The 15,368-nt window shown below is 33.6% G+C and overlaps 2 protein-coding genes across 7 annotated transcripts in view; both read left to right on the top strand.

Moving 5' to 3' along the window:
• The window catches only part of LOC127877659 (carbohydrate sulfotransferase 1-like), a 28,746-nt gene extending 24,490 nt beyond the window's left edge, over nt 1–4,256 (top strand). For all 5 annotated transcript variants that reach the window (XM_052423746.1, XM_052423744.1, XM_052423745.1 and 2 more), the window contains 2 exons: nt 2,147–2,262; nt 2,823–4,256. In XM_052423746.1, coding sequence (XP_052279706.1) covers nt 2,147–2,262; nt 2,823–3,541 — 835 coding nt within the window. In that variant the 3' untranslated portion in view covers nt 3,542–4,256. The remainder of the gene's footprint in view (nt 1–2,146; nt 2,263–2,822) is intronic.
• A 4,946-nt stretch (nt 4,257–9,202) lies between these two features.
• LOC127877663 (uncharacterized) lies at nt 9,203–15,075 on the top strand. 2 transcript variants are annotated; one of them, XM_052423756.1, is made up of 3 exons: nt 9,203–9,437; nt 9,858–9,976; nt 14,833–15,075. In XM_052423756.1, the coding sequence occupies exons 1-3, from the start codon at nt 9,289–9,291 to the stop codon at nt 14,979–14,981; spliced, it is 417 nt and encodes a 138-aa protein (XP_052279716.1). In that variant the 5' UTR covers nt 9,203–9,288; the 3' UTR covers nt 14,982–15,075. The 2 variants fall into 2 exon arrangements, with proteins under 2 accessions (XP_052279716.1, XP_052279715.1); XM_052423755.1 differs by having other exon boundaries at nt 9,205–9,437; nt 9,858–9,996.
• The last annotated feature ends 293 nt before the right edge of the window (nt 15,076–15,368 follow it).

Raw genomic sequence — 15,368 nt, 5'->3', positions numbered from 1 at the left:
CATTGATCTTGAAGTCTGTCACTTGTATCTTTCGTTCGACTCACCGCAGTTTGAATGTATACATGTGTGCAAAATTATAAGGACATCTTTCAATCCAAGTTCATGACACACGGACAGACAGAGAGACCTACATACGGATAGACTGACGGGACAGATAAAACGGGCTTATGACTTATACTTGAAACTTTAAATATGATTTAAACGAGATGATACCATCTCTTTACACAGAACCAATTTTAATGTTTCGTTTGCAGTTTGGTCCAAGCATTATCCATTACAAGCAAATTGTGCAGTAAATTATGAAAATTAAACTCATCTCTAAACAACTGTTTTTTAATGTACCATTTTCTAAGGAAATCTGGCAGTGGTCTCTCACGACTGTTCAAGTTGATTGTAAGTCTGCAATTAATTAAGACACAAGTAAAATAAGACTAACAACTCAGCGTGGTCATTCAGTATTTAGTACATATGAACGTATATTAACGCATTTATGCCTAGTGGACTCTCCCATCATTCTAAATTGGATCAATTTATTTCCAAAATTAGGGATGTATCGTATTTTTATTTCTATATTTATAATATTTCTTACAGAAATTCCTAAAAGCAAACAGCGTAGACCCAGATGAGACGCCGCATCATGCGGCGTCTCATCTGGGTCTACGCTGTTTGCCAATGCCTTTTTTCTAGACGCTAGGCATAAATGGGTTAAACGACACATATTGCGAAGCATGAGTAAAGATTTGGGAATGTAAGAGTGCAATGCAGCGGACGATTCTTCGAATTATTCCATCAGACATGATGTAATCACGATGTTTAATTCATATTGCACATTGCCTGTCGAAAACAGTTTACTGCAAGTAACCTATAAATGTGCAAAATATTGTTTTTTTAGGAATAAAGCAATTTATGATTTTTATCCTCTCCTTTCAGGGCATACCTGATTTTACTGAAACTTTTTAAAATATGAACACTGTCTTTTAAGAAAAACAGGTGTAAGGATGTTTAAAACTTTAATATTACGAACACTTGTGAAAAGTGTCGTTGTTTCGTCAGTCAAAATTTCCCTTTTCTTACACATAATGGTAAAGATTGTATGAAGTCCAAGGTGTATGTTAGTAATTCTTTCCTGATCTGCGTGGGTATGAAAAAACATATCAAATTTAAAATTTGTATGCAAAATTGAACTATTATATACGGAATATAACATAATTACTCTAAGTTTTCGGACATAATTTTATTTATTTTTTCGTCTCCGAAAATTTAGATACTTAAACTATTCAAAAAGTACGAGTGTATTTTTTAGAAGTGCAAATTTCTGTAAGCTTTACAGTTTGAATACAGCTCAAACTATGTTTGTTTCATGACCAAAAGTAGGGAAAGACTCATTATACTTTGAAGTTTCAAAATATTTATCAATTTCAGGAAAAAAAAAACAAACACTTATTCTGATGACACCGAAGTCACTTACACACACAATTTATGTTTAAGAATATTAATTTTTGCTAACAAAAAAATAGATCTGGCATTTCCGGACATGTGAACCGCATTGTTTTATAGTCGTTTCTATGCACCTCAAACAAATATAGTTAAAGCCTTATGTAACCCATCTAATATACGTTTTGAACAGAATCATTCATTTTTTATACACACATTAAAGTAACATTACTACTCAAAATCAACGAACATTTCGTACAATATTTCGTAAAATAAAGCTAAGCAATTAAAAATCATCGTTCATTATGGCAATTGCCGAAATTTCAATGCCATATGTGGTGTGGTAAAATAGATGTTTGTGGATACAAAATGCTCGTTTTCATAATGGTTTTAACATGGTGTCATTTTAGTGTTCGTGTGTCGTATAAATAGATATATTCGCAGGAAAATAACATGGAATTTATTGTGTCCACAAATAAATAAAAACGAGCATTTTGTATCTACACAAATCTATGTTATCATACCACATCTAGCGTTGAAATTTTGGCTATTGCTATAAGGAACACTGATTGTTTAGGTGTTAACTTTAATTTACGAAATACTTTACGAGGTTTTCGTTGATTTTGAGCGATATAGAGACTTTAAAATGTTTTTGGTCTCCCGATTTTGTTTCTATTCACTAAAAGTAAAAAAGAACTCGTTTCTTGTGCAGTTCAATGACACCGGTGAACCTCCTCGTGAGCGTGATATCCCGTATATTCTCGTGCGATCTCGTCTCGATCAGAAATGCCATTCAGGATGGCATCCACGACACTGCAACCTTTGTTGGTATGAATTATTACATGTATATTCATGTACCATATTCAAAATCGGTATGTGACTTTTTCATCTTCTTTTTTTCAGGAAATATGTCACTTTACTGACTAGCATAACCTATTTTCGCATTTATTTTCTTTGGAGTAAAATAACTATGGAGTAAATTGTCAGCTATTAAATGCTAACACTGTTACATTAAAAAAAACACGAAGCTGTTTTTCTCACCTCATTAAATTCTGGAAGAAATCCATGCTTTATATTTGTGGAAACTGTCATTAATTATCCGGCCGATGATTTATGATGTGCGTCTTTATTATCTATGTATATAAGGGACACTTTCTGATAATTAAAATATATACACGGCTTCATTCCAATTTATTTTAAATTTGGAAGATAGCTTCTTGATTTTTGGTAAATGACTTGTCATTATTTATTAAAGATAGTTACAAAGTACGCTGACCTTTTTAAACAAACACAGTTGTCACGTGATATTTCAGATAGTTACTATTAATTTAGACGTTTTGTCAATACATCTTGTTTACGATAAAATATGTATTTCAAAAACATTGCAGGTCCAAGTTGGCAAGTTTACAGAGAGTGTACATCAAAATTTCTAGGAAAGAGTAGATGTTTACGAGAATTGGAGGACATATGTACCAAGAAGCCAGTTCGGACTGTGAAATTACTTCGCCTTACTTTAGGTGCAATAGCGCCGCTTTTAGAAGCTGATCCGCGTCTAAAAATAATCCATTTATTTCGCGACCCGAGGGCAATAATACATTCGAGGAAATATTCTAGGTACTATCCATTAAGTGACGATGAATCGAGCGATAATTTACAAAAGAATTTATGCAATAAAATGATGCAAGATTATTTGGAAGGTCAGAATCTAGCAAAGAACTTTCCGAACAGAATAATTTTTGTATTTTATGAAGATTTGCTAGCAAATTTAAACACCAGATTATCCGTGTTGATGCGCTTGCTCCGTATCAATTACAATGCTGAGATAGTCAAAGAATTGACTGAAATTAAGTCTAATCTCGCTCCTCCAGAAATGGGGATCGACTTTGTAAAAGATCGGATGTCAAATAATGCCATGTGGTGGAGGTTATATATAGACTGGGAACTCGTTAAAAGAACTGATACCGTTTGTGAACAAATATACGACGTTCTTGGTTACAGGAGAATTCCATTACAGGACATGTTGCAAGATCTAAACTATAGCACGTTTGTTCTCCAAAAGGAATTTGCTCTTGAGAGGCAGTCGAATATTTCCGATGATCTAACCTGATAATGATATCTTACAACAATGTCGTTAGATAAAACCGAAATTAAAATGAGTGTCTGACGAGTTCTCTAGATCTTGGTTTCAATTCAAGCTAATGCACAGAGGACAGGAACTAAAACAATCAATGCTTGGCGGCATTCCGTAGTTGCAAGATAGTAGACCGTGTCTCATCACGAGATGAATGCCATAGAAACACCAATAGCATAGATTGTCATTGATATAGAGAACCTTATTGCAAATCGAGAAGATACTCATGCACATTAATTCAACCATATCATAATACATATTTTTGAATTACACGGGATTTATGTTTGAACTGTATCGAGTTTAACTAATGCTACAGAGACTGAAACAATGCATATGGGCCGTGCTCTGTAGAAAGGGAGTTTAACGCATGTGCGTAAAGCGTCGTCCCAGATTAGCCTGTGCAGTCCGCACAGGCTAATTAGGGACGACACTTTCCGCCTAAACTGGATTTTTGCTAAGAAGAAGATACTTTCTTGAAACGAAAAATATCATAAAAGCGGAAAGTTTCGTAACTGATTAGCCTGTGCGGACTGCACAGTCTAATCTGGGACGACACTCGACGTACATGCATTAAACCCATTTTTCGAAGAGCACGGTCCATATGATTTAATTGTCATACAAGCATAGGGTTCTGTTGACAATTATCTTAAATTTGATGATAGTGTTTTATGTGCAATAAATGTTTGTCTGAGCATGCGGTTGACTTCTGAAATATGTATCCGTGTACTTAGCAGCATACTAATATAAGATTGTGTTCACATATAAATCTATTCTTGATATTTTTTAAACATCACTTTTTTCATTTATTATCTGCTTAATTATGATTTTAGGGACACATTATTGATTTGAGATAACTGATGTTAAGTTTGTTCAGTTAAAATGTACCAATCAATCTTTTTGAAACAATCGGGTTATATCAATTATATTATTAAGTTGAAGCTGTTCCAACGACAAAGCAGATACTCATTTCAAAATTACACTACGACATAATAATACTATACACATGGCCAATAGTACGGGAACAAGCCAATAGTACGGGAACAAAGTGAACAAATAGTACGTCGCATTTAATAAATACGAATTAACATGCAAAACTATAAGATTTGCCATATTAATATATACGATCAACTCAAAGACGAAAGTTCGATATTTCAGACCTAAGAAAACCTTATATCTCATTTAAAGTAAGATTTGTATGGAAAAGGAACCATTACTCAAGTTATGTTGAAGCAACTCTAAACAAAGTAATATGGTTCGGAAGCTCGCATGCGAGTATGTTTCGCTATGCTTGACACAATGTGTTTCCTTTGACAATGGGCCATTACTAAGGCTCTAGAAAGTCTTAGCCAAAATATAACGGTGCGCAAGTCAATATGCTGGTTTATATATTGTTACAGTTTCAGCCATTTAGCAGCACAACATTTTGAGTTATGCGCAGCGGAATATGATGGATAGACGAATTAACGGACGGTCAAGAGAAATCAGTATTCCTTCCCAACCGCCGGTTATGTTGGGGCATGAACATTGATAATGATAATACGCTCAATTATTTAAGTTATAATCAAATGTGTGATTGCTAAAAAGAAAAGAACACTAATAAAAACCCGGATTTCAATAGTTTGTCTATAACGTAATCGAACGACATAAACATCTCAAACATGTTTTTCTCTCAGCGTCTGACAGAAAAGAAATTTATAGAATATCTTTGAGCTACCAGTTTAACTCCTTATATAAAACCGCCTAAAAACCGCTGCAAAGATAATACATAAAAAGCCGTTAAAATAGTCCGGCAGAAAAGTGGCAATTTTTCACTAAATCCGACATTGGAGTGTATAGTAAATCTTAAAGTGTTTTTTGTTAGGGCACATACAACTGATGAAGATTCCAAATGATGCCGGGCTGGTATCTTTGGGGATTACGAGTAATTTAATTAGGCCGCCAAGATAGAGACCATTTTCGGTCTGATTTGTGTAAACATATAAATATGCATTATTTTATGTATTATGTAATTTTGATATTGTTATACGTGCGAAATATGAATAAAACAGTGCACACGTGTGTTATATACACACAATGAAGATGGCGTCCTATGTGGCTGCCAGAATCGATATGGCTGCTCAAAAATTGCTCCTGCAACCAATGCCATATTCAGTTTTTTCTTATATGAATAACAAAAATGGAAAAATAATACAATTTAGCAGCAATTAAGTGTTTAATATGTGTTCGATTAAATGAAGTTTCAATTATAAATATGCAGAGTATAGTATAACAAGAAAGTATTGACCATACCCTGACCATTTGAGTAAAGTTATATTGTATTTGTGTACAGTAACAGCAACTTCGTCAAAGGTATGATTTGTGTTATGAAAATACACCGTTGGCATAAATGTGATAAATACGGAATATTACGCTAGTCATTTGTTCCAAGAGTTTGTATCACTCGAGTGGCTTGTGTGATGACGTATCACACGAGAGACGGAGCCTCGAGTGTGATGCGAAATAGCACAACCCACGAGAGTGATACAAACTCTTGGAACAATTGACTAGCGTAATATTCCTTTTATTATATACACCAACTAACGAAAACAGTTAACAATTTATTGTTTACTTTAATAAAACTGACAAAACAATGACTTAAACGGTACGCCATTGTTTATTTAAGACGCGTATGAATACAGTTTATGTAAATTAAAGTGTAAACATTCGAACCGGGAAAACACAGGTTTCCGACACGCGTACATTAATTAATGCCATCGTTAATCCAATGTTTATAACAATTAAGTTGACAACTTTAACCCGCTGTTTATAACAAAAACGTTGAAACAATATGCACTTCTACTTCTTTCTTCCATGTCTTTATCGAAACTTAGTTTAAACCACATTATTTTATTGTATTCCTATCGAAATATACATTTATGCATGATAAACACACACTCCAAAATACGTTTTGAATTCGTTCGATGTTTTTAACAAATAGTTTACTGTTAAAAAACACCACGTCCAACATGTCCTTAAATTCCATAGAGTTAAGATTTCGGTGCGCGTAATGTGACGTCATTAAATGGGTCGAAGTAGTCCGGCTAGTATGGTAATACAAAATTGGAAAAAGCAAGTAGCGTAATATGTGATTTTTTATTTCAACGATTGATACAACCTGTATTTTGTTAAAAACATTAAACAGGTATATAATAAAGCGAATTATCAATTGAAACACCATAAAACGTGTTATTCAATATTTGTTAAAGATAAGGTCACATTTATCAAACATCATGGTATAAAGTGGTATGTATACTAGTTTAGCTCATGCTGTAAGCTGTTGTCTAGCATAGAGTTATGTTCTAGTGTTCAGTTCAGTTCCCATGTTTGTCTTTCATATCAACAATTACATAACGCAAAAAAACTGCTTTTATCCATTTTTCCATCCTCATAGACAACGTCAGTTATCTAACGAGCATGTTATTCTGTTCATTTTTACATTGTATTATGTCAACCTGAACCTTTTGACAAGCGCAATTTTAGTGCATGGTAGTCGCGCTTGATTGCATAAAAACCCAAGTGTTGGACATGGGCCATCGCTTGTACACTTACATTTGATCATTTTAAGCACATCGATTGGAGCTTAAGCATTATTTGATGCTACTGTAATGGATTAAAGGGTTTAAATAATTAGGAGTCAGGTCGGGGGGGTCTGCATGTAATGTGTGTTTCTATATACACGCCTCTATATGAACACGTTTCTTAGTTGCATAGAATGCTTCCATGGTTGGCGATGCCATAGCCTTATCCGACTTGCCTACCCTGGCTGCGTAAAGGGATTGTCTTGTAACACACATTTTCTCTGTATCATGCTTTCCATAGTATGCTGCAACAAAGCTGATCGCTTCCTTCACAACTTCTTTTATACAAGCTTACATATCACCTGACAGTCTGATGGAGTTGCCTTCGTTCACAGCATAGGAATAAATCTTCCCTTACCCATACCAAAATTTCCAGCCACCGTGTTGCATCCAGACATAGCGTTAGCAAGTTGGTTGCGATATTTACATTCTTTTGGGCCGTTTTCGGAATGTCTATTATTGCTAGTACCCTCACTGGTGAGTCCATGATGATCAAAAAAGAAAGTTTAAGGACGAATAGTAATAAAACAACAAAACAAACACGTCTGTTTCATCAGTTACCACACAAATTCAAGTGTGTTCTGCTTCAACAGCATCAATCATTTTCCTTATCACTATAACGTCAGCTTCTCCGTGGATTGTTTTTATATCAGCTCGGTTGATTATGACACCTTATATAATTCAGTGGGGGTATCATGATCTCATGTAACGATCAACTTGTGTGATTGAGTGCACAAAAGGTGAAATTCGTTATCCGTACATTAAGCTTAACACATCAGAGAGATCAGCTGTTGTTTGTTGTCAGTAACACCAAGTATGAAATTCAGTGGCGGTAAAGGCATTTCGCCCGTTTATTTACACACCCTTGAGACATTGGATTGTCTACCTGACCTTGCCACACTCTTAGTGCTGAACTCCATGTATCGTCAAACATTAAGTAGACATAATACTTATTCAGATTGTGTATTATATAGGACTTACAGTAATCCATATAGTCATTATCTTTCCATCTAATGGTCAGTGAATGACATACAGGACAGCAGATCTATATAAAGGGGCCTTTTCACAGATTTGGGCATATTTTGAAGTTTGTCATTAAATGCTTTATATTGATAAATGTAAACATTGGATCTTAAAAGCTCCAGTAAAAAAACAAGTTTAAAATTTAAAACAGGAAAAAAAGTAGCCGGTACCAGGGCTCGAACCAGTGACCTCGGAGTCCTGGAGTTAGTCTGAAGTAAAAACGCATTTGACCTCTCGGCTATTCCGCCGAATATACGCAGTATATGTATTTTATACCTTATATAAGCAATCGTTTCGCGTTGCAACGCTTTATAATTTTTAAGTTTTCAAATCGTCAAAATATACATATAATGGCTATATTGGACTATGGTAAATGTTCAGTAATACTGTTTCCTCACAAATATCATAACTAAAACAAAAATTTGCGAATCTGAAACAACTTTTTTCAATTTTGTCAATTTACTAAACCGTGAAAAGATCACTTTAAAGCAACATACGGTTTATGCTGTTTATATACTAAAAAGCCAATCAACCATCAACATGGACGAATATTTCGTACAATATTTAAAAAAATACAGTCAACAAAAAAAGATAATAACAAATGCTTTTTTTGCGGGACAATATATTCAACACATGTTCATATACCAAGTTAGTGTTCGTGTGACGTATGAATAGATACCGTTGCGGTAAATTAAAATGGAATATAATGTAGCACAGTAAATAAAAACGAACAGTTTGTATCTCGTTAAATCCATGTAACCGTAGCACATCTACCGTTGATTTTTTTTTCTATAAGGAACACTGATTTGTTTTTGGGTTAACTTTATTTTACGAGATATTTTGCGAAATATGCATTGATTTTGAGTATTTATGTTACTTTAACAGTATTATGTATGTTGTATTTAACTCGTATTGTATTCATTAAACTCTTATCGTTATTTTATGCGACCTTGTACTAGATTGCAACATGATAACACAAACACAAATCAGCGGAGATGTCTTTCTTATCGTTCAGAATGTTATCATTAACAGTTCGGAAGTACACACATTAATGCCATCGTTAATAGTAAAACAAACATAAACATGTCGGCGCATATTTTGCAATGTACGTTTGGCATAAGTTTTGCATTTTGCTTCTTTCTGGGAGGAGGCGAGGCTTTTGACAATGGACCACGTATAACTGGTGTCAGATTCTTGATTACTGTTAATGACACATGGGCGGAGCCTCCTGGGTAAGTACAACAGCGTCATTATGTCAGTAACGCACGGCAAACTTTGTAATTATGAGACACACATGTATACAAATCGGTAGTTTATCAGTAATTTCTATAAAATGATAGGCAGCTTTGTTTTTAATACCGTTGCAATCTCCCAGAGTAAAATGTAATTATCTGCATTGAGGTAGCCTGGTATTTAGATTTCTCGTGTGTTTGTGTTTATTCAAATCGTCGATTTTTGGTCCACTTTCACCATCGAATTGAAATTGTTAACATCGCGTATTATGTATTTTATAACAAATGTCGTTGGCAACAAGAGGCGTTAACGAGATAAACGCAATATAAAAAAAAACAGACTACTGGATTGGTGATATTTTTCCCTCTTCTGAAAATAAGTTAACTTACGGTAAATATATATAAGTTGCTTATTCACAGATGTATAACAACAGTGGCGACACCTATGATAGCGCCCAATCTACCTTACAACAAGTCCCAAAGTATTCTTGTCGGAGACTGTGACCGCGGACCTATTCAATACACGTACACAACACCTGGTAAAGATGGTAACAAGTTTGTAAGTGAATCGATATGCTACATCACGCTACGATTTGTGAAGGACAATACTGAAATAAAAACTTAGATCAATGGTATTTCAAAATGTTTCTTACATAGGTTCTGTGAAAACGATTCTACACCTTTGAGAAAATTAATTCATAACTATTGATGTCATTTCTTTATATTGTGCGACAATTGAATAACATTATCCCTCAAGATACACATTCTTTTACTGCTTGGGTTGCATATATCATACTTAGTAAAGTTGTTTACGGAATACGCATTTCCTGGAATTCCTTGGTGGAGTCAGTGCTTTGTATAACTGCATATGTTTGGAAAGTTACCAGAAAACTTTGGCAAAGTTGTTTGAGAAAAAAACAAGCACGGATGCAACGAAATATAATGAGCTCATATCGGGATATTTATAACATTGTACCATGCAATAAGTAAAATTACATGTACAAACCTGTTGGATAGGAAAAAAACACATAAATAAAATGTTTCAACTCTTTTCCTTACTTCCGTAAGCTAATCGCAAATAAACACATGATGATAAAATGATGATAAAAATATGAAGCTTTCATTATATTACACTGTAAATAATAACGCATTTAGAAAAGCTTATGTTATCTTAATGTTTTAATGTATTACTTTACCTTTTTGTTTGTCATTGTAAGTCCCGTTTTATTGGGTTCCGCAACTGGGACGATATTTTTATTTTTACCATAAATGGAATTGTTTATATTACGAAATCTCTGCTTATGCATATTTTTATTTCACCTGCATTATTTCTACAATTTCATAAATTAATTTCTTTGAACAAATCTTTCTTTTAGAATTAAATATTGTTTATAAGCGTATACATGATTTAATAATGCAATAAATGTTTGTTAGAGTAATGAGAGGTCGCGCATTGTGTTATCAACACGCTCCGTTTCGTCAATAAATTTTATAAAAAAATACATATACATCTATATTACAATTAATTATTATTGCGAGTCCATTTCCGTCTTAGACTTAAAATTAATTTCGCAAATGAATTGTGTTTGCTACTTTGATCTATAGTGTGCATGGCATTGTAATAAAAGAACAATGAATTAATTAGTAAAGAAAGTTGTTGACTTGCCATAAACGCATTAAAAGACACAATCAAGATACATTAACACAGTTGTGTTTGTTTATATATTCTTGATGAGTAGATATTAAAATCAATCTTAAATCTCTACCTTTGCCATAAAAAACGTTAGCAATTATAAAACTGGTTTGAGATTATGTGGAAAATATGTATATACATAGTGACCGCATAATGTCAAACCTTGTTTAATAATTGCAAAAATAATAACATTATTCTCTACTTAATTTGATTTAGTGGAAATATATAATCATTGTAGACCAAATATACAACATATTCTCTCGTATTTTAAAGCATTTTAAACAGAACATAGCTATTTTTCGTAACATTGGAGCTATGGAGTAGATCAATAAACGTTAACATATTTGCACTAGATATATAATTCTTTGTAGTTAATGACTTCCTAACATCAGCATAAAAGGGGCATTTAAAAAAAGAGGTATTCATCCTTGATGTCATTCAGATTACATAATACACATTTGCGCTGATCTCTGACAATGTTCTCGTGTCTTCCCTTTTCTGTAAAAAAAATGTGAGACGTCTAACGTAATTTAGCTATAATGTTCTTATGCTTTTCATTATTAACACTATCCATATTCGATGATCTTTCAAATACAGGTTTTAGTTCCTTACACAAAAAGCATTGAACTAGATGATTTGACACTAACATTCCAATTAGTGATGTACTGGTCTCGTTATCTGTAAGTTTACTTTATCAATAAGTAAGGTCGTATTTTATTGAACTTTTATAAAAATTTCCCAGTCGAGACAAATGATTGTCCTTCAAAGTATTTAATTGTTTTATGTAGCCGTTTATATAATTTGAAGTTTAAATTTCAAACACAAGTGTTATTTTCATTATTATCTGGCATAATGAAAATCCTGTTGTTATAGCAACTGAAGCTTTCTTTAACTGTTTCGATTCGAAAACAATGTGTAAGTTAAAAAATATGTCCTTGTATAAACATAAACGATGTTTACGTTTTGTTTCCAAATTAAACGCTTTTATTACGTAGCCAACGTTCAAATGTGTTGATTTCTAATATTATGAATGTTAACGATGTTGTTGATGTAAGATTGACGCAAGTATTAAAAACGTATGATATAATATGAGGACATATACAAAAACCTAGTCCGAATGATATTTGAAATGCGAACGTTACAATTTTCCTTCAATAAATTACAAGTATATTTATAAAGTGAATGATAATGCCATTTCCTGGCAACCATTGGTTGAGTAATTTGTTTTCGCTTTTTATATATCTATCTTATTTATATCAGAATAAGCTTTTTTGAAGTATGAATGACGCATTTTTATTTGTGAGTTTGCTCACAAATAATGCAGACGCAAAATTTCAAATCGTTCGGCTTATCTACGGGGAGCCTAAATACGCTATACACATGCCGTATCCGCGCGAGAAAGGGTTGTATAATTTATGAAAGAGGTTTGAGTTCTTCAACCATATTCATTCACAAATGGAAACAGTATACGAATATCGAGTTAAATGTAATAGTTTCGAACGGAGTTTATATAGAAAAGAATCAATAAACAATGATTGTATTATACCTGTCGCGGACGAGATTGTTCATGAATGAATAAAATAGTCGACTTTCTGCTACGTCATCATGACGTAGTATTTTTGCTCAGTACATTCATAATTTGAGGCTATTAATAGATGCGCCTGTGTATAAACAAAGGAGAGTCCAATTGCACGGGTGATAACAACGCAATAGGTTACGCTTGTTTGTATTCACAGTTCTCAGTTTATAAAACGTTGAACTGAGTTCAACAATTACTACAGGGATACGAAAGACAACATCAAAAATGCTTCATTATCGCTAAAACCGATTATAAAAAACAATTAAATATAACAAGAATTATCTTTTAAAAAGGTAGTCTTGCTGTTTTTAAAATAAAGTTAGAAATTTTGTTTCTAAATAATTTAATTGAAAACAAAAGTTAAAGTGATATTATGGGCATTTGTCACTGTTGAATTGAGCTGAAAAGAATTAACAGATCAAAAGAGTTAGTTAAAATGTGGTTACTGACCAATTATCTGCAACTCATCATGCTACCAGTTGTTTTTAAAAATATATTTTTTATTTGATCTTCTTACGTGACTCACCCAGCCGAAATGATCCGAAAAACAAAATTGTGTCTCTATCGTGTCGTATGAACGAATCTGCACTAAAACTCAATTTAGGTTCACATGCATGATCAGTTGTCAAACGAAAGTACGGTTCATATTGAAATGCATTATTTTTCTCTTTCCGGGATATTGTTTTAGTATGTTGATGCTGCATTAACAAATATAAGTGTATATGAAGTGAAAACACCAAAAATAAACAACGGTTGCGATAGACACCTATAAACTGCTAGATGCCCATAATATCACTTTTGACTATTGTGTTGTTGTTTTTTTACTTGTTAGTCGCATATTTACCGCATGAAATGTGTGTTATAATAGGCAAACCATAGATCTACATTAGTATAAGTAGATACAAATCATGCTATGTCCTCCATCATCGCAATATATCGTATGTTAATATTTGATTAACATGCAGTTTTCTTTCCAAACATTTGAATCACACTTTCATAGCCGCGTCATGCGAAAATGAGTCTTATGGTTTTTCGACCAGCGTAGCTCAAGTTTTAATGTGTTTTGCTTGAGAATTTAATACAATGCTGTTTAATACCAAGACATTTTTATTTGTGAGCGAAGCTCACAAATAATGCAGACGCAATTTTGCAAATCAGTATGCCTTAGCTACGGAAGAGCCCGTAACCCATGACTGCCTGTGTGGATACCTCCAGTCAAATTTAGCAGACGACAAAATTAATGCTTAAAGCGTTTCTGTTTATACTTAACTGGTACACTGCAGAAGAAGACAGCCTGTAATTAGTAATTATGTAAACAATAGGATTAAGAGCTTGTGGGACGTATTGGCCAGTCTAGTGTTTAAAACAGCTTGTGCGATGACATTGGTAAGTTTATCATTGAAATCTGTACATATTGGCCGCTTTCATGGAAAACGGGGCCTTATGCTGCATTAATAGTCTGTCATTCGGGCAAAATTGTTTCTCAATAATGTAAAGAAAATAGATAAAGTATTAGATACACATATCACAACATGTACATGATTATAGGCTTGTTATTCTTTAGCAAGGCAACCACAATTCTGAAGATGGTTGCCAGTGCAGCGACAAGTTGTGAAAAAAAACATATTGTTGTTATTTTGTATCTCTATAACATACATATGAGGATAAACAGTCACACACATATTGAAATGTGCTTTAAGACACACTCTTTAAAATTTAAATGTGTTGTGTTACTTTCAAACTTGCGATATAAAAAGCTTTAACATTAGTTTGAAAACTGAGTTGCTTCTAAGATTATGCAATAGCGAACAAATTCGGTGCCTTCAGCGCTTTGATTTAGATTGAATCAGTCTATTCACGCTGTTACTGCATTTAGTATTATAAGGTTTTAATAGCAATGAACAAAATGACACTGAAATAGAAGCCTCTTTTATTTCATTACTTTTACGATGGTAAGACCGCATGGCATGTATTGTGTCGATTATTCCGGAAAGTCTTCTTAGCTTGAAAATTAAGGAATGTCCCAAGTTGCGCATATATCTATTGGCCGTTTCATTTCTCTCCTTTCTCTTGCGAACATATATTGAACAATAGCATGATCTATATTTTTTCTATACTTCTAGACCGTCGATCTGACCTTCTACTCGTCGGTTATCGAAGACGCCAGTCCGCCCACTTGTTCATTGTCGTGGAACGGAACTTACCTGGTGCCGAAACCATCCGACAATTCGCTCCCGGACCTTCTTCCGGCCTGCTTCACTATGGACTCTAGGGAAGGTTACCACATGACGTACTACTGGTTTCATATCCTCGACTGGCGCATTGAATAATTACTGAGTTATTAAAGTACACCAACTATAATGAAACGTTCTTGTTATTCTATCTCTTCATCCTAGAATGTTTTAAGTACACAGTAATGACATTTTCGGTATAGTTTATGGTCGCTCTTTGTAAGAGACTATCCTTAACATTGTTGTCCCCAAAACAAATTTAAACATGTGTTAAAATATTTTTTCCGTGATTTAAACAATCTATATAATGGATTAAGACGTCTTCTGGTTGGTAACGTCCTATGTTCAAAAAGTGGCTCATGCCCTACATTATCCGTTCAGTAAAATTAATACAAATGGTAGTTATATTGTATAGCTGTTACAGTGAG

The sequence above is a fragment of the Dreissena polymorpha genome, chromosome 4 (genome assembly GCF_020536995.1).
Source record: "Dreissena polymorpha isolate Duluth1 chromosome 4, UMN_Dpol_1.0, whole genome shotgun sequence".
Taxonomy (NCBI): domain Eukaryota; kingdom Metazoa; phylum Mollusca; class Bivalvia; order Myida; family Dreissenidae; genus Dreissena; species Dreissena polymorpha.
Note: the sequence above shows the minus strand (reverse complement) of the source record. Positions and strands in the feature narration are given on the sequence as shown.